Source organism: Antedon bifida, chromosome 5, assembly GCF_963402885.1.
Source record: "Antedon bifida chromosome 5, ecAntBifi1.1, whole genome shotgun sequence".
NCBI classification, from domain to species: domain Eukaryota; kingdom Metazoa; phylum Echinodermata; class Crinoidea; order Comatulida; family Antedonidae; genus Antedon; species Antedon bifida.
The window spans coordinates 26,002,485-26,025,502 of record NC_136230.1 but is presented as its reverse complement, the minus strand read 5'-3'; the positions used below and the strand labels follow the sequence as shown (position 1 = coordinate 26,025,502).

At 34.2% G+C, this 23,018-nt stretch overlaps 1 protein-coding gene and 1 long non-coding RNA gene across 2 annotated transcripts in view; one reads left to right on the top strand and one right to left on the bottom strand.

The window, feature by feature from the left end:
• Window positions 1-515: 515 nt before the first annotated feature.
• Window positions 516-7,566, bottom strand: LOC144842797 (uncharacterized). The gene is made up of 6 exons (XM_078699338.1): window positions 7,306-7,566; window positions 6,612-6,660; window positions 5,756-5,769; window positions 2,480-2,552; window positions 1,474-1,741; window positions 516-1,258 (listed from the first exon to the last, which is right to left on the bottom strand). The coding sequence occupies exons 1-6, from the start codon at window positions 7,483-7,485 to the stop codon at window positions 1,030-1,032; spliced, it is 813 nt and encodes a 270-aa protein (XP_078555464.1). The 5' UTR covers window positions 7,486-7,566; the 3' UTR covers window positions 516-1,029.
• The window catches only part of LOC144842814 (uncharacterized), a 34,462-nt gene continuing 15,227 nt past the window's right edge, over window positions 3,784-23,018 (top strand). The window contains exon 1 of the long non-coding RNA XR_013612181.1: window positions 3,784-4,030. This is a non-coding gene — a long non-coding RNA (uncharacterized LOC144842814). The remainder of the gene's footprint in view (window positions 4,031-23,018) is intronic.

Here is a 23,018-nt window from a genome sequence, read left to right as displayed (position 1 = left end):
CACAAGGGTTCAAATCTTGTCGATGTGTTATACAAATATTTATTTAACAACATTTTATACAGAATTTCACAATACCTGTTTTACATTGTTGTCCTGTCTGAGATACAAGAAGTTTTAGTTTATGAAACGAAATGAGATTTCTTAAAAGAAGTAATTGTTGGTGAATATTTGATATCAATTGGTAAGTTATTCCATTCTTTTGCACCTGCAACTTTGTATAATAATAGGCCTATTATTGTGTAATATAGATAAATACTGTTGTAAAAGAAAGTATTTAGAGGGAGGTTCAATTAATACGTGTTGGACTTATTATGGATATAAAGCAGTCCGTGCTGTATTGCCTTTAGACATAGTACCGTAGTTACGAGAATAGCAAAACGTGTACCAATCAATAGATAGCGCAATTTACTATCGCTCCATAACGGTTTTAGACATATGCATGATAGACTAACCCTAACACACAAACAATACACCCTCTATTGAGCTCTAGAGAAATATATAATACTAATACAATGTTTATAAAACCAACATATTTAATGTTTACTGTACTATGATGGCGCTGTTACTTTTTGTTATGCGTGATTCATTTACAGAATGACGTAATGCATAACGGTATAAATACGTAGCGAGCTGGGTACCAATTGTTCATTGGTGGTACCGGTGGATTGGTAATGTGTTTTACATAAAACAGAATGGAATGACATGAAACAATAATCGACAAAGTTCTAAAAACAAGCGGTAGCTTATAATAATACTGTATGTAATTTAACATTTTGAATTAGGACCTTGATATGACTTCATATCATTATTGTTAGTTATGTAGTCAATTCGGTCAAAAAGTTAGTATGACGTTCTTGAGAATATTGAAATTGAAAGAATGCTTTTAGTACCTATTGAAAGTATATAGGCTATTGTAATAATAGCATATTTATTTAGACACTGTTAATTATGTCCGTAGACCGTGTTGTTTAATATTGTGCACAAGTTAGGTTGCTGTAGACAGACACTCACATCATCTAGTTTAAACAATTATGATTTGTATGTTTTAACACAATATCGATAATTAAGGTGAGCAGCAATCTCTTTTAAAATGAGAGCTCCGAAGTAAGACGATCCTTCTTCAGACGAATCCAGAGTGATGTCTTCGTTATTGTTCGGATTTGCACGAACTCCAATCAGGTCCCCTTGACAAAAGAAAATAACGCCCCCAACGTATGAAGATTCTTTACTTTCTGTTTGTGTATGGTCCTTGTACAACCTGTCGTGTAAATGCAAAACGCAAACATCATTATTATTATTACTATTATTATATTATTCAGCATTACAATGCTATAAGATAATATTAAATTAAACACTTGGTATACGGTAACTCAAAAGTTTTAGCATTAGAATTTGTACTAAAAAAATACACTCGGCTATCCGCGTGTTATGGTTGTAAAGCAAATACTTATAAAAGTATAAATAGATAATTACGGATATTGTGTTTGGTAACCGGACAAGACCGGATAGGCTTCAGATATTCGTCCTCCTGGTATAGCTGCTATCTGAAAACCCTTAGTCGCACTTGACTTTGCCGTTGTTAGTAGTTGAGCGTACGTAAAATAATAACCAGATTTTGGTATGGTAATTGTCCGCTTATCGTCGGCAACTACAAAATCACTGTGACTCAGTGTCGAAACGCAATTGGTTGAGTTAGTCGGTTTGCTGTGTGTTTTCCTAAAGCACCAAGTCAGCCATTGTCCTGAAAATGAATGGCGAAACATTGATTTTACATACAGTGTCCTATTTCCCTACACATTTATCCCAATAGAGTTGGTACCTTGACGGTGATTGAACTTTAATATTCGTAAAAAATAAATAAAACGTTTTGGCACGCATTGCGTGTCATAACTATACTAGAACTAAAGACTGGTGATAAATAATTACATAATACCAGGGAAGAGTTAAATTCCCTGATAATACTAGCACAATAAATATCTCTCATTTACGTACACATACTATGAGACAATGTGAATATAATTAGCATATGATCAGTGAAGGTCATGTGTATACAACGTGTTGTTGTTGTATACAAACATTCATAAAGCAAAATGATGGTCAATTAGGTATAGGCCTACACAACACAAGACGAAACCCCTACAAAGAAAATATTGTGGTATTATTAAGTAGTTTATCTGCGACGACGTGTTAAATTGAACGATCTCTAATCGTTATTTTCCCAAGTGAAATCAGCCAAGAACCGAGCATCCGGGTATTCGTACGTGTCATAACATAGGCCTACTTCTGACCAATCAGAAATAACTTCAGATATGAGATGTATCGATTTTTCACGTAGACCCCAAATGACCAGAGAGCTATCGGTGATGGTGATTCAAAAAGGTCACATAGTGGAAATATAATTGTTTTTGTATAACCTTATAACAAACATGCTTAGGCTGATTTTAATATTCTTTATTCGTATTTTCTAATTAATACCTACCACGAGATAGTCTTGCTTCTATGTGACCGACCATGTGTGCCGAGGAACCAACCATTGAGTGCCGTCTACTCGTCTGCAATATAGATTTAGTTTTCGGTAAAGATTTTTTGTTATATAATAACAAAATGCCTCCATATAATAAGCATTTATTATCATCTTCATCATCATCATTATCATCATCATCATCACCATCATCATCACCATCATCTTCATCATCACCATCGTCTTCATCCTCATCATCACCATCATCACCATCATCATCATCAACATCATCATCAACATCATCGTCAACATCATCTTCATCACCATCATCAACATCTTCATCAGCACCATCATCATCAACATCATCATCTTCATCATCATCACCATAATCACCATCATCATCATCTTCTTCATCATCATCATCATCATCATCATCATCATCATCATCATCATCATCATCATCATCATCATCATCATCATCATCACCATCATCAACATCTTCATCAGCACCATCATCACCGCCACCATCTTCATCATCATCACCATCATCTTCATCATCACCATCGTCTTCATCATCATCATCACCATCATCATCACCACCATCATCATCATCATCATCATCAACAACTTCATCATCACAATCAACCTCATCATCCCATCACCATCATCATCATCATTATCATCATTATCATCATCATCATCATCACCATCATCATCTTCATCATCACCATCATCTTCATCATCACCATCGTCTTCATCCTCATCATCACCATCATCATCATCATCACCATCATCATCAACATCAACATCACCATCATCATTATCTTCATCACCATCATCAACATCTTTATCAGCACCATCATCAACATCATCATCATCATCATCATCATAATCACCATCATCTTCATCATCATCTTCATCATCAAAATCTTCATCAGCACCATCATCAAAATCTTCATCAGCACCATCATCACCGCCACCATCATCATCATTAACATCATCATCACAATCAACCTCATCATCCCATCACCATCATCATCATTATCTTCCATGGAACGTTACACGTTAACATGTTAGTTAATTGAGTACTGTAATCTTAAACGTAACGTAAAAGAAATAAATATTACGTAATATTTGCATAATGTAGTTCGGTACGGTAAGTTTCTACGTTATGATTGATATTATAACTACAACTAAAGAATTTCAAAAAAGGTTACTACGTTATTGACAAACACATTATATTAAAATTCATTAATGACGTAATCGCAACGAACAGCTGATTAACGGACGTCAAGAATTTGAGTTTAAACGGTAGACGGTTTGAAAAGCGAAAGATGTGCGCGCAAAGTACTCGATAGCAATCCAGAAATCAGCATTATTTTGTCTGCTTTCTATACTATTGTGAGTTTAATTTACCTCATATTTAACCTTCATTTTCGTTGGATTTTGACACTATTTTGGATTTGTTGTTTGAACGTACTAAAGTTTTTGGATTACGAACCTTTACTTATTGCATAATATGCCAGCTGGAATCTCAATGGAAATACTCTTGCATTCAACCACATCATGGTAAGTTAAGTAGGATAGATAATGCCGCCGGGTATTGCCGCCCACTTTAAAATAGTAAGAGTAGGCCTATATCGACGTAAATAACCGCGAATACGTACGTCGTAATGGTTATAGTCGGATACACGACGATTAAAAAAGTGCAATCACATTGTTGCTGACGTAGGCCTTTTTCAAGTCAGTTTACCCAACCATGGTCTATCTTCATTATTTCCCATTACATTCAAGCTGGGGAAATCCTTCTTTATAGAGGCATATCAATTTATTTTAGGGGCGGATTCAAGGTGCTTGGGAGACAATGCCTAACAAAGCATTATATTGAAGACTTTTCCCGTTTTTACCGTTAAAACCATTGCCATTGTTTAGCACTCTAGCGTTGCGGTTTTTCGGTGTCTGTCCTTATAATTGCGATGCCGTAATATTTTTCATTTCTTATTCAGTATCCGCTGGTGTTTTTTATAAATATTCTTAAACAGCATATTATGAGGGCAAATGAATGAATACTTGAGATGTCTCGATGTTTTAACCATATGTGATTGTTAATACAACCTACCATGTCTTTATTTCCTTTGGTATGTCAACAAAAGGCTAGACAATATTTTCAATAGGAAATGAAAAAGAAAACGAATTTTCTTTTTCTTATTACACCACAAAACCCACATATTATTCTTTTAATTATTGAGTGAAGGGCCGAGCGGTTAAGACAATGGAACCGTAATCCATAGCCATAACATCGGCAAGGGTTCGAGGCTCACTCGCTTCATGGTTCTGGTCTTCTCGGATAAGGACTATAAACCGTAGGTCCAGTGTATGCATATTGCTTGTGTGCACTTTAAAGAACCTAGTACATCTTTCGAGACGAGTACCAATCAATATATTAAAAACAGACATGAATACTACAAGGATACAACATTTTAAAATCAACATATAAGAAAATCAAAAATACCGTATCATTGATCAAAGCTTCTATCTGCTATATAGTACGGTAAATCGCTAAGATAGCTTACCGTAAAACCAGTGGCGTAACGCAGAAGCCTGAGGCCCCTGGTTTAGGAAACATAAGTGGCCCTCCAACGTTGGAGGCCTCGGACGTTTTTAGCCTTTTCGACATATTTCAATGCCTGGGCACTGCTCATGTGCCTGCGTAAACTCCGGGGCCCCTGGGGTTACCCATTAAGCGCTCATATCCGTTACGCCACTGCGTAAAATAGACCACCTCTCTAGGCAAATGGTGAGTAAAGCCGACTAAACCATTAACTTCAAACATCAATACGCCATCTAGTCAAAAGAGTGGGACGGGTGATTTTGATGTCATTAACCGTACGTTATCGATATCCCCTAACAACAATGTAAATTTAAACATTACTTTCATTGTTTGCATATTGTCAGGATGTTGAGCCGTGGAATGTGCAGAAAGTCACATTTGTGCAAACATTGACAAAGAATGTCCTAACCTAATACTCTATCTACACTATCAAGGTTTATGTGACAAAAAAAATGTGATATGCCCATATATGGACATGATGATGTCATATCACTACCATATTTGTGCAAATCACTACCATATTTAGGTACAGCACACTTTTTTTGTCAAACTAGTTCGACAGTATAGACAGAGATTAACATCCATGGTTCACTTGTGCTGGAAACTTAGCGTCGGTTGGTCGGTCGTCATGCACTAGGCCTACTCTATGGATATACCGTATAAAATATTTTTAAAAGCCTTACCTGATAGTTTGAACCTGTAAAGATAAATTTAAGTCACGTGAATAACAAAATACAATTCTAAATGTCTACACTCAGTCTACATGCATTAATAAATCATCTATTCATCAGCTGTATACCTATCACCATCACCCCCACAAATATTTTTCAAACTTTAAGAGGACACGCATTTCAACTGCAATAACGTGTAAAAATATATAATAATAATAAAATAACTGCAAAAAATTCTGAGCACATTGCAATAAAAAAATCACCACCTTTACCGACCGAAAATAAAAATTAATCAAACAACATATATTTAATTTATTAAATATTTAATTTCAAAAGTGGTGCTACATAAATTTGTTTAGGAAATTCTTTGAATTTATTGATTGCATCACGAGTTTATTTAGCCATGAAATCACTACACAATGTGACTAATATTTACCTTGTTCTAAATATAATCTTGACATCTTGTAATTAGTATAGTATTACTCCGTATTACAAGTGATTTGTTATGCAATATTGATTATAAATTTATTTATTTTGTTGGTAAAACTTTATTTGAATGATCAGATGTTTTGCCCTATTATGACGTAATTTGTAATGTACTTGATACTAAAGGTCTGTTTCCACACAACGCAACAACGTAGGTGCAACGCAACCATCACGAGCGGACATTCACGCGTCGTGATTGGTCAATTGCAATGCATTTACCCTTGCGTCTCAGTGGGACCCAAGCTTAAAGTGCTTTCATAGTATCAGGGGTCACCCATGGTATCAAGAGCGCAATTTAGGTTAGCGTAGAGAAAACATTTTGATTAATTACTAATTATTACTCAACGGGTTATAATTGTATAACAATACATAATATACTTACTCGGGTTACGTCTGTTTCGTACAATCGCTCTGTATTTACTTTCACCATTCTGTAGGTTATAAATATAATATATAAAAACAGACTAATGGCATTGTATAATAGCGCACATGCCTACAAATTACTTTTCAAATTACCATGATCATAGGCCTATAAATTAGGTCCATGATTATGGCATGTACCTATAAATAAATTAATTTATAGGTCCAATACTGATGAATTAGCTGCCAAATGTAACCAACGTCTTTATTTAAATTATTAATTAAATATTTTGTTTAAATAAATAAGAAAGTTAAATCTATTAGCGCTGATGATACGCATCCCTTGCATGGCGAGTTTATAGTTAATAAGTCTGGTAGATTAAGAATGATGTGTATTAAAACAACTCGATTTAGGAATTCCTTCTACCTTCAGCAGTCAGTGTATTTAATAAAAACAAACCTAGATAAGATAATTAGAATTTTCATTGTTGATAAAATTTTTGGAATTTTGCAAGTGTTGTAAATTTGTTCTACTAATTGAGTGTATTCTTTTTCGCAACAAGGAGACAAATTTCATACTGTACTATTTTGGTTTGTATGACAATAAAAGATCTGTATCTGTATCTGTATGCCATATGATTAAACCAACCACTATGTATTATGCAATACATTTTGAAGATCCCCTGAACTGAACATGCATACCTAAATGTACTTACATCGTTATCAAGTGCGCTCATCAATATATCGTTGTCCTCCTTCAGTTGGTGAACAGAATAAAACAAATACAACGAGACACATCCCAAAAGGAGGATGCCTCCGTACGCTAACGTAAACAACAGAGTTAGACGTTTTAAAGATGATGCGCCGTTGTTCTTATCGGTATCTTTACCAACCATGATGACGAACTATAGGCCTAGATGCAAGTGATGATGCTGTATCTCCAAACAGTGAGTCTGATAGTATTATACTGTACCTCGCCCTATGAGGTTCGGAATTAAATATGGCACGCTACCGGAAATTAATCATAATTCATATTCAATGTCTATTGTGCTATTATTTGCCGCAATTATAATTACACAATACACTGTGAATCACATGGCAAATCATTTATATTTTTATAACATCGGGATAATAATTAATAATGTTGAGAAATGATTATTATTTTGATTAGGTTAAATCAATATTTCCTAAGAAATGTTTGCGTTCCATAGATATCAAATAACTGGTTTTTCCGGTTAGTCAAAATATAACATGACAAATATATTTAATTTTAATCATTTCTACAGTAAAACAGTATTACATACTTCTCTAATCTAACGATCGAGGCACAAATACACGTAAATGAAATGCATAAATGTTTATGTAGGCTTATTTATCCGCAAATGCAAAAAATACTGAAAAATGACAATGATTGGGTATCAGTGGCTGGATATCAATGGAGATACAAATAAAAGCACTGAACACATGTCAATACTATGAGATACACATTAATAAGCAAAAAACTAAATCAAAACGTAAAGTAAAATAGCCAGAACAATTATCAGAGCTTTCGGGCAACCCAACTGAGAGTATTTGGAGAAAATTGAGAATATAAAGCAGACAATCGCTGTCTGAGTGGAATTGAATAAAAGAAATAAAAACAAAAGAGTGAATAGAGAGGGTGGAGAGAATAAGAGTAGAAAATCATGAAGATAGTTATATTATTTTAAAACACATTTGACAAACTCAAATTCAGTTACGAACATTTCATTTCAGGCCTACATGAAAAAGTGAACACTGACTTATTTTTTACTGTTAACACATGATGTGATGTAAATACAGTACGCTATATCATGAGCTTCGTTCCCACTTGGACACAACGCAAAAACGTAAGCGTATCGCAAGTAATTCGATCAATCAAACGCGTTGGGTCATCCAAACAGTCGCTTGTGATTGGTTAACTCACTTGCTTTTTGCTTACAATTTTCTTCCGTTGCATCCAAATGGGAACCAAGCTTCAGGCCCACTTTTTTTTATGATTTCCGTCTGGAAAAATATTACCGTCATTCATGTAGGAAACGACAGAAGGAAAATAAAAGTAACAAGGTGGGCTTCATGTAGGCGTAAACATAATAGTTGTACAAACATGGATACGCCCTCCACGTAATGACGCACGTTTAAGTTAACGATGTAGGCTATTACTATGTTACTCCTTTTAGACGCATTCTATTGATTGTAACGTTATATATTTGTTTAGTCATTTAAAAGAAAAATAGTTTCGTTAGTTCTCCCGAACCGAAATCGGAACAATTGGGTTGAATCTACTTTCAGTCATAAGGTCGGTTATCGCTTTCAGTTATTATTTAGTAGTGTATACTATACTATATGAATATATAAAACGCTTTTCCAAAAAAAAAAATCAAAGCAAAGTACAACGATTAGAGCAGTATACAAGGACATCTAGATTATTCTTTAGGGAAAGGGAAACTTTTTAACAATTTCTTAAAACATTGTACATTTGGAGCTATACGTACATACATAGGTAAATTATTCCATGACTTAGGTCCAATGACAGGAAATAATTTATCATCAAATAGTCTACTAATTTTAGGAACAGCAATATCTTGTGTAAATCTGAGTCCCTGGCGATACTGAATTAGTTCCTGTAAATAGACTTGAATAGTGTAGTATGCATCCGTAATACTATAAGGAAGGGAAAAAGATTTTTAATCTTGGATCCCATCAAATGCAACGCAATGGCCCACACGCCCGGCCTGACCTTCCTAAATTGGACAGATTACAATGCAAAAGATGGGACGCTAGTTTAAGCACTTAATTTTTTCATTTTTAGGCCCTGCTGCCATCCAACAGCCCCTCCCCTCCACCTTCCTATTACAAAATCCTGGATCCGCCATTGCATTACGTTTGACCTTCTTCATTACGCTAAACTTGGCTCGTGCTTGTTGGACACGACGCAATGGCGTTCACGCACGTTGAATGAGGCAACATTTCTTAAGCGCAGGTTTGATTTCACGCAGGCGAGGGCAAACACAATTATTGGAAGGGTATTTTCTGCCGTTGCGTAGGTTGCGTTACGTTGCGTCGCTAATGGGAACCAAGCTTAAGATATAATTATCCATCTCGTTGCGTATGTCCTTGCGTTGCGTTGAAGCCAAACTTAAAGCGTGGTTCCCACTAGCGACGCAACGTAACGCAACGCTACGACGTATTAACGCAAAGTGCTTTATTGCGTAACAATGCTGCAAACATCACAGGTTTGATTTCACACAGGCGGAGGAAAACACAATTATTAGAAGGGCATTTCCATACGTTGCGTTACGTTGTGTCGCTAGTAGTGGAAACCAAGCTTTAGAGTAACGAACTGTGTTGTTCATCTTGAAGATATAATATATAAAACTCAAGTTCGCCGTCTCTCTCTTTATGTAGGAGCTTAACAATTATTAGTAGGCTAGCTATCGAACCAGAAACCGCGTTTCTTTATTTTTTTTTACGACATTTTAAAACATTCAGATTTTTAAATGAAATGTATTTTCTCGAAAATAAGCCATCTTGAAAAAGCTCATCCTAGATTTTTGTATTATTTTGTGTTGCAAAAATAATGTTATTTATCTCGGTTTAGTTCGTCTCGGAGCCTTTTCATTGTTATATAGTATATGTATTCGATTTTCTCAACAATTTATGATTATGTTAGTGTTATTTACTGGAAATAAATTGTAACTGGATTTTCCAATTTGAGAACCACAATTTAGTAATGTGATCTGTTCAGTTCTGGTTAAATCGAATAACGTGTCTTTTTATTTTCTTCAAGGAGTTATTTCTGGTGTTTTACTCCAGACAATCAGAGTTAGACCAAAGTTCGAGTAATCCCTTGTGACGTATTGTTAGTTGATGGGATTTTCCAAAATAACTAGAAAAATATATTCATGCCATTGAATTAAGATTGAGGTCAAAGTGCACAATGGAATCTTTTTCCAGCTAGAACGTACATATATAAATATAGTACTTATTTTTTACTCGGGGTACCCGAGTCTAGGACTCACTCATCTTCTCTTCTTCTTCAATCTGGACACTATTGAGCCAATTTTCAAGTCCTACTAGCTCTGAAACATGACATGCATATACTAGGGTAATAGGTGAACAAAGCTATAGAGAGAAAATGTTCGTACTTCAACCGGATGCAGAATTATGACGTCATAAACATGGTACCAATCGAAAAAAGTGCGATTTATAAAGTACTACTCCTCCCTTATTCGTTGTAGTATTAAGCTGGGATTTAGCATGAATATACTACAGGGACATGTCCTCAAAGCTGTAGAGCCGGATTTTTAAATTTCAAACCGGATGCAGCCATATGACGTCTCGAAGTTGGTACCTTGGTGCCAAACGATTTTCGTCGTAATATAGCCGTGTAAACCTATTTATGATATTGTTACGTCATTACAGCTTCTTTTGCTGTACCCCGAGTATCGCACATTCGTGCTTGTTTGTTTACTTTAACTGATATTTTATTGATAATAATCTATATAACGCAAATACTCACTCCTCTAAATAAGTACTTGTTAATCATAGATTATATTATTTATGCTGGCAGAATGATCAGTTCCACGTTTTTAACTTGATATGTTGATATTTTTTGTTTACTTTCTAGTATTTGTTAAAGCCTTATAACACAATACCCACATCCCTCTAATTAAAAACATCTTCTTCTAATCAGTGAACAATTTATGCTGTCGTTAAAACTGTATAAGTATATTAATTGAAAATGTTGTTGAAATAATCGGACCCTTCCTAAAGATGTTCAATGTCACTATGATAATTCTAAGCTGATATAGTCAATAAAAGAATAGCTTACAAAACATAGGTTGAAATAGACCGTATAAATGCTGACTATTGTGGTCGTTAACAAAATATTCAGGGGAAACCCCCAAATATAGTTCCAAGCTTCGTATGTTTAGTATTTGCTTTCTATGTTGTTGTTGTTTTTGTGATAGAGTAGTTAGTAACATCCTTGTTCCTAATTAAAAAATAATACACACATTATACACAGACATAAGGGAAATACTGCTGATTCATATTAAAATATCACGCGTAAATTAGTTGTGAAATTAGTTGTTGTAGTGCAGTATTTGTCATGTACTTTTAGCAAAACTATAAATATCATATGACCAGCTGCACGCTTCAATGTACAAGAAAGTGCTGTACCTGTGTAGTTTTGGGAGTACACCGCAGCCGTGCCACATACATTGTTATGCTTTAGTGGTTATTAGAGCATACTGAGCTGATGCCAACCATCATGCTATGTAATTCAATAAACTCCTTGCAGCAATTATCATGATTTGGTTGAAGTTTAGTAGTTAGTAGAGCATACCAATGATCGTTATACTATAAAGCGTGTTTCCCACTAGAACGCAACGTAACGCAGCGACGTATCGACGCAAAGTGCCGTATTGCGTAATGACAAGTGGGAATAGACGACGACAGTGCTGCAAACATCGTCACGAGAAATCAAATAAGTTTGATTTCACGCCAACAACCGAAGGCAAAAGAATACTGGAAACATAGTACATCGCGTCACAGTACGGCATGCTAATGTTGACGCGCAACAAGCAGGTTTGATTTCACGCAGTTGGAGGCAAACACAATTATTGGAAGGGCATTTGCTTACGTTAAGTCGGTTGCGTTACGTTACGTCGGTAGTAGGAACCAAGCTTTAAGCTGAATACAATAGACTCCTTGCAGTGTGATGGCACTAGTTACAATCTGTTATGCATGAATGATGAATTAATGAATGACGTAATGCATAAACCAGAATAGATTTGGAGACAGGATGTGTACTATGTTCACTGTGGATACGGGAGTACAGTAATGTGTCATTGTAACAAGCCAGATATGTTTTAAAGTAGGCCTAATACATTTAGCTGATTATGTCGTGATTAATTGTTCACCATTAAGTAGTTAAAATATCTTACTAAGAAACTTCACACTTAAATTGTGATTTAAATGATGTGTCAAATATACTTACATTTGTATGGTATGGCGATTTACAGTTTATGAAAGTCATTCTGTATGGTATAGCTTTATTAAATTATATGGCGAAGTGTCCATCTCCTTCCTACCCAGTACCATGCAGTGTCATTTCCAATCCGCGTGAATTTTAAGAATAGACTTGAGAAACGTAATATTGCATTATTTCATTATTATTATTAAGAGTTTAATTCAACATTATTTACATTAAAACAACAGGAATGTGCAATAAAAATAACATACATTAATATACACTAAAATACAGTTCTTAATCGAAACTTTCAATACCTTTTAAACCATGTTGAACATTTTCTTTAACAGTTTGGAATAAGGCCATACCAAAGCCACATTTTGTGGAACTATCCAATTAAATTAACCCAACATAGTTTGTATCCACATCGATACAGCTCCCCCACTGAAAATGATATAATGTGGTAATTATCTCCGAGTCAATCGAATTATCGGCACTGTTCTTTTTCAAAAACTCATTTTGTTTTAAAGATAATAATAGATTGTATTATGGTGCAAAAATGTATACAAGAATAACTATATATAGACCTATACAAAAACCACTAGCCGCATTCAGAACTATAATTCTTTATAAAATATTTTACACAGGTAATTACAAGAGCTGAACCCCTATAATATGAGTTCTGTGCTTTAACATTATAAACAATTAACGGTATATTTTATATATTTAATTCATTTATTAGTATTTTTTTAGGGGGACAATACATCTTTAAGTAGCGGAGATCCCGCCATTTGCAGAATGGAATACATAATTATAACGGGTACAAGAATAAGAACCAATCAGAACACTTGATACATTATCTTTTTTCTTAGTTTTAGATTTAAAGGGTGGTAGATCCAGGTTTAACATTATAAAATATAAACCTTTATAGCATGCAACAATAACCCCACTAACATCATGAAATAAGGTCCATTTTCTACATGACTTTTTCTAGTGTTAATAATAATAGTACGAATTTGTAACGCGCCAATTCCAGCAGCAAGTGATCAAAGGCGCGGTGCATGAGAGAGCTCAATCTGAAGAAAAAGATGAGTTTTCAAGGCAGATTTAAAGGCGATCCTGTTACAAGATAGGAAATTAACCAAATTGACACATATATGTACATTTGTAACATTTTCTGTTAAAAAAGGACATGAATAAGAAAGAACAATCATCAATATAGGAAAATACTATATTACAAATACCCATGTGATGATTGCAAGTGGTTGAAAATCAGTAAAATTCCTATCTTATAACACTACGGAAAAGTCCTGAAGGATCACTTTTTACATGACACTCGTTCTGCCTGTAAGTTTGGCTACTATGAGTGTTTTACTTTGATTTACCTTGACCTTTAGACTATAAACCTGTTAAGGTTTGTGAGTCCCTCTTTGGACATCTTAGTTATATGGCTCAAACTTTAGGTTGTGGGTTTTCCAGTGTGTTTCAAGATGGGTTTTAAAATTATTTATAGAGGATGCATTTACTATATGATATGGCAAACTATTCCAATCATTTACTGCAGATATTGAAAAGAATTTCTGTCTGTGTTTCGATTTACTATGAACTTTTTTAATTTTAAAATTGTGGCCTCTAGTTACAGTAGATGGTGCTAATTCAAAAAAGACACCCGGATTAACATTATCATACTTTTGTATCATTCTAAAAATCTGTAAGCAGCAAGACCTCTTTCTTCGAAATGCTAATGATGGCAGTTTCATAAATTTCATTCGGTCACTATATGGTTGAGTTTTAATTTCCACAGCAAGTTTTGTGGCTCTTTGCTGAACTTTTTCTAAGAGAATAGAATGTTGTGAGAAAGTCTTGGAGCTACCCTTTAAATAAAAACAAATTATAAAAGCAATAAATGCGGATACATTCGTTTTTAAGAATATATAGTCTGGCGAAAGGATTAAACAAAATAAGTAGATAATTTAGATTCCTGGCGTAATTTCTTTAAATATGCAAAAATTACAGATGTAAATGACCGTGAATCACAGGTGTCCGTTAGGCAATAAATGCCAGGTGTCCTGAATTAAATTCACAAGATATAGAGGCTAAAACAATATTGTCCTCAATTTTTACTCATAATATCTGCAGGCATTTTAACCGATCGAAAGAAAAACAGCTTTCTTTGCTATAGCCGATGAGTATGTGTTGAAACCATAACGTCATCACAGAACTTAGACCTATTGGAGTAGGCCTAATAGGCCCTAAAGATTATTAAAATGTTTAACCAATATATATATTATATATAACATACGTGTTCTCACTACTGTTAAACATTCTCTCAGAAAGGTTCAATCTTAGTATCTGATGCTCTGAATAATTTATTTTCGTTAACTTAAGTAGGCTAAACATGGAATGTTATGTAATTGTTCAGCTCCTTTTGCCTGTGTAGGCATAATTCAAAGTGTAGGCTATTTGTAACGTAGGCCTGTATTAGGAGACCGTGGACGCTTTAGATCTAATATAATTCGTCGTCGGATTTAACCGTATACTGAAATGAGACGCTGGTTCCGAAATCGTAGCCCTTCTCTTCTTTCAGTTGCTCAGTTATTCTTAGTTTTTCTCGGCACAATTATGACTTACTGCGCCTATCGATTCGACATGATTTACATGAACATTCCAGTATGTACCGATAGGTGGCGTAAACTCGTTCGTTGTTGGCGCACTGTAGGCGTATTGCTCTCATGGACGAGGTTAGGTCCTGACAACTTTGACAATTATATTTAAACGGATGACGAACAACGCTACGGAAACTGATGACGGGCTCGGCCGATGACGATTTGGCGCAGTATCCGTTGCAGCGAGTCAATAACACCATCTGCAAAATACAAACAACAAACTACAATTAATTATAGAATGGTTATAAGTGGAGAAGGGCACTTTTCTTTTTCGAAGTGTCATATCCGAGATAACGTGAAATGAATGTAGGCGTATTAGCTGTTTGCCTTGTCCTTTAACTCTGTATGGTAGACATATCTATATATCGAATGAACTTTATTATTTGGTTTTGTTTAGGCCTAGGTATTAAGAACATCAGGGTGGAACGTAACTTTATCATCCATTTTTTGGCTCTAATTTTAATGCAAAAGAATTTTGGGTTATGTTTCTCATTTTAAAGAACTCATTTTATGCATTACGGTAGAATAAAAAACAACTATTTTAGAATAATCTTGTGAACAAAAAAACAAAACGATTTAAAAATAAAACTGTTCGGTCTGTCAATTTAGGAAATGATATTATTATTACTGTTACAATATCGGAAGTACTAATAGCCAATGGCATAGTAATGAATTGTGATTTTTAGCGCGACATCAAACGAGTAATCATTTGTATAATGTCAGCGTAGCAAAGTGACAAATGCTTTCTTGACAAGCCAACTTCTCGCTATCATAACAGCGGCTTGTAATTGATCTTGCAAACCTCTGCCTCTGGTAACGCCCAGCTTAACAAGTTCCTATGAAAATGTAATCGTTAACTCGTTAGTAACTCACGCTGTCATCAAGTTGAAATTACTGCTTGCTAATTGCAGACCTACAGTACTAATTAGCCATGTTTGAGGTTGAGCACGAATGCTAAGTACACCGGCCTTCACACTCGGGTCGAATAAGCGGTAGAACTAATTAATAGTAGAATTCTATAATTAAGATACATTTTGATACGCGGTTTGACGAAATGAAATAACAATAATAGTCAACGAATAACAGACGGCGAAGAGAATTATATGAAAATAAAAATGTAGGTAGACCTTTAAACTTGTTGACCTAAGGCCCATTTATGACGATAACGAACGACTATATAAAAACACATAGATTTTTAATCCTAGATTCCAATCAATAAACAAAATTAATTACTATTTTTCATGCATACCAGTCTAAACTTCGAAAACAAAAATTGAATAGATTGAATTAAAATAAGTAATAAAAAAAAGTTGAAATGAGTGTCAAAATGGGGTGAAAAAATGTCAAATTCGAAAATGTTGAGCTAACGATAATAAGTTTCTTCAATAATTCAGAAAGAAACAATTGTATTTATAAACTCTTGCAATCTCACTTTCCCTTTATACAAAATTAAACAACGCCAAGTGGGCTGGTATCGTACCATAGACTGATGACCTCTAAAGAGATACAGGAATATTCCCACACAAACCGGTTATTTAATATAGATTCATCTATAAGATACACGTATGAAATCTAAGTACTCATGTTGCCAAGTAAGTTGGGCAGTTATCACATTTTTGTTACAGTAGCTCATTCAAATTCCATTTCCGGGGAACAAATTGCCATTTTTAAACGAATCACCTGGTCTATTATTTTACCTTTAATCTAAAGGTGCAGATGATACAACGGGGCACAGCGGTACCGCCACCTGCTCCAATTACCTACGGTAATAACCGTACCGCTAAAAATATCAATATCAATTTATGAAAATTGTTTGCAGAAAAGTTGTTGGTAGAGAAATGGAATAGCATACTATACAATGTGTACCGTAAACCATAATGCCTTCTTACTTTACTTAATTTCTTTCTTTATTTCCATTCACAAAATCATAAACATACATATTACTTAGAATTGGAAAATTATTGCTATATAACTTATATTTGCTTATGACTTTTATGTGCAGTTTTACATGGGCGAATGTTCATTTACTAATTAAACTATTTAAGCCAGAACTTATGTTGTATGCGTCTTTTTTTATTATTCTATGAGTTTGTTAATTGCCGCAGTCTCCGAGTAGCACAAAATAGTCATAGTAGACAACAAAAGAATGCTTGAAGAAAACGAGATACAGCAAACCATCTTTTGACGTTATTTTTTATTTGATTTAATATTCAATACAAAATGAAATAAATACAAACAAGTATTGTCAAAACAAAGTTCAGTAGCCTACAGTATTCTATTTTATGTATTTCTTTTTGTAATTATTCGATCAACAACAAAAATTAATAATTTGGATTCCGATGAAAACAAGGCCATATACATGGCTGCAGTCGCGTGCGCAAATTTGAGTTAGTGTTTACTGACCAACCGACCGACATTTCTGAAAATGTTAAAAATTGTTAAACAATTTTTTAAAACATTTATACTTTGCCTCCATCTATTAATATCCACTGTCAAAATAACGAAAAAATATGAACATGAGTTAGTGTTTACCGACCGACCGACCAACCGAAATTGCTGAAAATGTTAAAAAATGTTGAACATTTTTTAAAAACATTTATATTATTAATTATTAGTATTAATATCCAGTGTCAAAATAACGAAAAATATGAATATGAGTCAGTGTTTACCGACCGACCAACCGACCGAAATTGCTCAAAAGTATTAAAATCCACTGTCAAAATAAAAAAAAATATTAATTTGAGTTAGTGTTTACCAACATTTAGGGTTTACCGACCGACCGACATAGTGAGTTATAGAGTCGGGATTAGAAACTTCTAAAAAGCTAATATCATGTATGTGCTAATATTGATAATAATAGTTCTTAATTTCACCAATCAACGATTTAACATTGCTTTTTCAAACTTTATAAGATTTTTGTTTGCATTTATTACCCAAAAAAGGGAAAATCAATGATTGTATATTCAGTGAATAATTTCACACATTTCACAATCTAGTTTTATTTCCTTGAATATGGGATTTTCATGCAAGCCTAAAAACCATTTGAGACTTTTTGTAAATGTGATCAACTACTAGATGTATGATATTTTTTAGCTTTTCTCACAAACACATGCACCTTTTAATTTCAATTAAAATGTATTTTATATCTATAAGACTTTTTGTATACCGTAACCAGTTTTCCTGCTTTTGTTTTTGCTGTTGTTTTGCTTTATTGTTATCATTATTTTGTTTTACATTTGCTAATCACTTTTTCTTTTTTTGTCTTCTGCCTTCTCTCTTTTTTACTTTATCGAATTTATCCTACTGTAGGCCTATGATATGTATGTATTTATCAAAGAAGAAAGTAATGATTACTTGAAATGGAAATCCCATAATGACAATAATTAATAATCTTATTTGTTTACTTTTCGATGATTGCATTGTCTTCCTAATCTGCACCTGATCTTTCAATAAAAAGAAATTCTTACCTTTGGGTGACAGTTTTTCTTTGGATGTGAAACTTTTTCTGCGTAGTAATACCTTGCACATCCTGGTTTTCCTTTCAAACCCATGGAATCCACACAAAGAAATAGTACCACAACTAAATACAGTAACTGCAGAAAACTATGCTTTTTGTAAAAATGTACATACATTTTAAAGGTATCTGTATATGTGTTTTTATTTTGTTTCTATAAGAAAATCTGCAAAGTATTGCGACTGACTTTCAGTTACGTACTGTGTTTGCCTTGTAAATCGTCAGTTTCTTAAATGTATCGTTAGCTTCCAATTTGTGAGGCGCTCTAGGCCCAACCACCCTCATCTGAGACTGTAACAGTTTTAGATGATTGCCGCAACTGCCCCCTCGGCAATGGTGCTGTTGGATCCTGACTGTGAGAAACACCATGCCTTGTCTAAGGCTAGTGTGAGACCCAATGGCCTCTCAGCAATTGCCCCTCTAGGCATTTAATATAATCTTTTTGTTGCGGACTGATAGCTGTCATTAATAATAAAAATCATCGGGGAATGCAACAACCACACAGTAAAATTATTCAGGTGCAAGGACTGTGTTGCTCCAGTTTATCAATTTATCAATCAAGATTCCACCAGGGAAGAGAGAAGAAGGGAGAGTGAGATTAATGCCTCTTCTCGTTTCCGAGATTACACAGGATTTTAATTGTCAAAACAAGATGTGTTGCACGGACTGTGTATATTCGTTATAAGTTAACTTTAACTTAACAATGTACATTTATTTACTTATTTTGTGAAACTCCTCCCTAAATACAACTTCTCTCTAGAATTATACCATTTTTCTTCGTCAAAATTAGAATTTTTTATGTGGTAAACTGCAATATTAGACCAAATGAATTAAGTTTCCCTTTTAACACTCGCATAGGCCCTCTACAGAATGAGACACTCCGGAATATTAAATATGACACTTGAAACGCGTCAAAATATTGTGACATTTCAATTACTGTACACCTGCTGCGTGTTTGTTATTTTAGACGGACGCAGACCCGTGACGTATAAAATAAAGTGTTTTTATGCAGAAGTTTAAATGCAAATGTTTTCAGCGATGTTAAATAACTAATTAAGTTGTTAACTAAGTGTTCCGTAAAAAGAAAACATTTCGTCACACATGGCGTGCCATACCTATTCTTGCTTGAGGTTGAATCTAGTTTTTAGCCGCGTGCAAACGCGACTCTACAGCTCACTATGTCGGTCGGTTGGTCGGTCAGTCGGTTGGTTGGTCGGTCAGTCGAGCACCGTGACTGCAGCCTTGTTAACTGATCAATCAAAGCGCAAAACTCCCGCTGGGTAATGTTTCTTCCCATCAATATTGGTGCAAATGTTTATATTATTTTTAAAACTCTGAAAACATTAGTGAAAAAACGAAATGGGCACAAAACAGAATATCGTTTTCAGTCATTTTTGCAACTGCATGTTTATTTAAATTTTTATTTTAAATACTTATAACAGTATATTAGTCATTATCCAAATGATAATGCATTTTTAAAGCTAAATCTAAAAATATATATATAATCATCATAAGCGTTTTATTTACAATTTACTATACAGGATAACGCGACATTTGAGATACTTAGCCCGCTCTTAAGTCGCAGTGTCGTAGGCCTATACACTACAGTAAATTTTCTAGAGTAGACCAGTTGACAAACTTCGGCAAATTGCAGAAGACATGCATAATTCTACACAATGGCTTTAATTAAAAACTCAAGCAAACTCGGAGTTGAAAAAAACAAAAATATGGTCAACAAAGTATCCGCTCGAGATTGATTACAACATGGCGTGTGCCTGCGGACTAGTGCTTCAAATTCTCATTGATATTTTCTTACTTAAAATAACTTATCTTTTGATAATGTAATAGAATACAAAAGTTAGGTGAAGAAACCAACACCTATAAATAGAGGGCGGTGTGACAAAAACTTATTCGAGATTCACGGTCATTATGACATTATAGTCCAAGAGCATTAGTTCATAAGTATAGGCAGACCCGGAAATTTCTGGTAACAAGCTAATTTTTTCAGGAAAGGTCGAGAACTATGATTGGAACATCATACTAAAAGTCCTGAAAAATCCTCCTTGTGCTCTCCGAGAAATCCAAGATGGCGTCCAAAATGGCTGCCATTTTAAATTGGTCTATAACTTTGTAAACTCTTGTCGTAGAGTATCGATTTTGGTGTCAAATAGTTCACAATATATACATTCCTATTTGCTCTAACAGAAAATTTTGTCAAAAAATGGCCGCTACTACAGTTTCTGGCCTTTGACCTTTGACCTGGTCTTATCATATCTCGGTAATGGCTTGTCATAGAGAATTAAGATTAGGCCCAAATTGTTCAGAACATGCATATTTTTATTTGGTGTAATGAAATATTTTATCCCAAAATGACCGGAAGTGAGGTTATTGACCTCTTATTGACCTATTCATATCTCTTTACCGTATCTCAAGAAATATTTGTCGTAGAGCATTACTTTTGGTGTCATATTGTTTGGAACATATACATTTCTATTTAGTCTAATACAACAGTTTGCCCTCAAATGCTCGGGAGTAAGTTAATTTATTGAAAACTTAAAAAATCAAAGAGCTACATAGGCAGAGGATATGAATACTGTAGAAAAAATCTAAATCAAAGTTTTAACTCTGCCTTAAAACATGTTTTGGGCATAGCACATCATCAGGTAAAGTGAATTGTTACAAAAAGAAAATATGAAGTCAATAAATTACAAAGAATAACTGTCAGTGGCTAATCAAAGTTGGTTAAGTAAACAAAAGACAATTGGCAAATACATATGTACACAGCACATATCCGACCATTTATATGCAATTTTGAATTGCGTGCAAACGCGACTCTATTGCTCACTATGTCGGTCGGTAAACACTAACTCATATTCATATTTTTTTGTTATTTTGACACTGGATATTAATACTTGTAGGCAAATATAAATGTTTTTAAACATTTTTCAACATTTTTTAACTTTTTCAGCAATTTCGGTCGGTTGGTCAGTCGGTAAACACTAACTCACATTCATATTTTTTCGTTATTTTGACACTGGATATTAATACTTGGAGGCAAATATAAATGTTTTTACAATTTTTTTTACATTTTCAGCAATTTCGGTTATTCGGTCAGTTGGTAAACACTAACTCATATTCATATTTTTTCGTTATTTTGACACTGGATATTATTTAATACTTGGAGGAAATGTTTTTAAAAATGTGAACATTTTTAAACATTTTTAGCAAATTCGGTCAGTTGGTCGGTCGGTAAATAAACAATAACTCAAATTTACGCACGCGACTGCAGCCATGTATATGGCCTTGTTGACTTTGTAAAAATGCATTTTGAAACATTCCTTGCTTTAAATGTTCGTTGTATGGCTTATTTATGATAAAAAGAGAATATACCCTAGGTATTTCACGTCAAACGCTCTTTACTCGGCATGCATAGACTTTCTTTTCCAGATTCAGATTTTATTTGGTCCTTGCTGAAATCTATAAAAAATAGATTGGAATACCCGGGCAATGATCCCGGTACCTCTCACATGCTAAGTGAGAGCTCTACCATTTGAGCTAGTCCCCCAGTTACATATTTAACTGTTTAAAGATGAAAAAAGTATCGCCATATGCCCTATATATGATTTATTAAATATTGAAAATATGCAAAATAAGGGTCTTTAAATCACTTCAACATTGATCAGCAGCATTCTGTTACAGTCATTCATCATCTGATGTTGCATCTTCAACATCTTGGTGTTTGTTGCTTCTTTCACATCATTATCATCATGTTCATCTGTATGGGTGTTGTTGCATGTTTGCCCAAAAGTTATGACGTTATGACGTTTGAGAACATTCAATAGTGCATTCTCTTTTAAAACAAGGAATGACCTGGTTTCATGTTTCAAAATGCATTATTTTTACAAATAAAATGGTCTTTAACATTAAGTTTTTGACAATCCGGAGTATAATATATGCCATGTACATAGTGTTCCCTGCCAATTGAGCATTTCCATGCGAAATGTATATGACCTGAACATTTCATTCTCACACTCACAGTATTATAAAGTCTATACATTTCCTAAATTACATAACATTTCTACTTTTCTGAACAAAAAAAATTATCATAATTTCTATAATAAATTATAAAAATAACGACGTGATTTCAACAAAAGCACTAATTCGCGTATGTACTGTAATGCGAGTTACAGACGAATAACGCATTTAAAATGTATTCATGACATCTACATATAGGTGACATTTTGTAGCAATAAC

What these genes read in the sequence shown, in the direction of transcription:
- LOC144842797 (XM_078699338.1), bottom strand. Translation starts at nt 7,485, where the DNA reads ATGGTTGGTAAAGATACCGATAAGAACAACGGCGCATCATCTTTAAAA. An exon ending in TGAGCGCACTTGATAACGAT is followed by an intron (nt 6,661 to 7,305) that starts GTAAGTACATTT and finishes TATAACCTACAG; the next exon opens with AATGGTGAAAGTAAATACAG. An exon ending in AGAAGCAAGACTATCTCGTG is followed by an intron (nt 1,742 to 2,479) that starts GTAGGTATTAAT and finishes ATTCATTTTCAG; the next exon opens with GACAATGGCTGACTTGGTGC.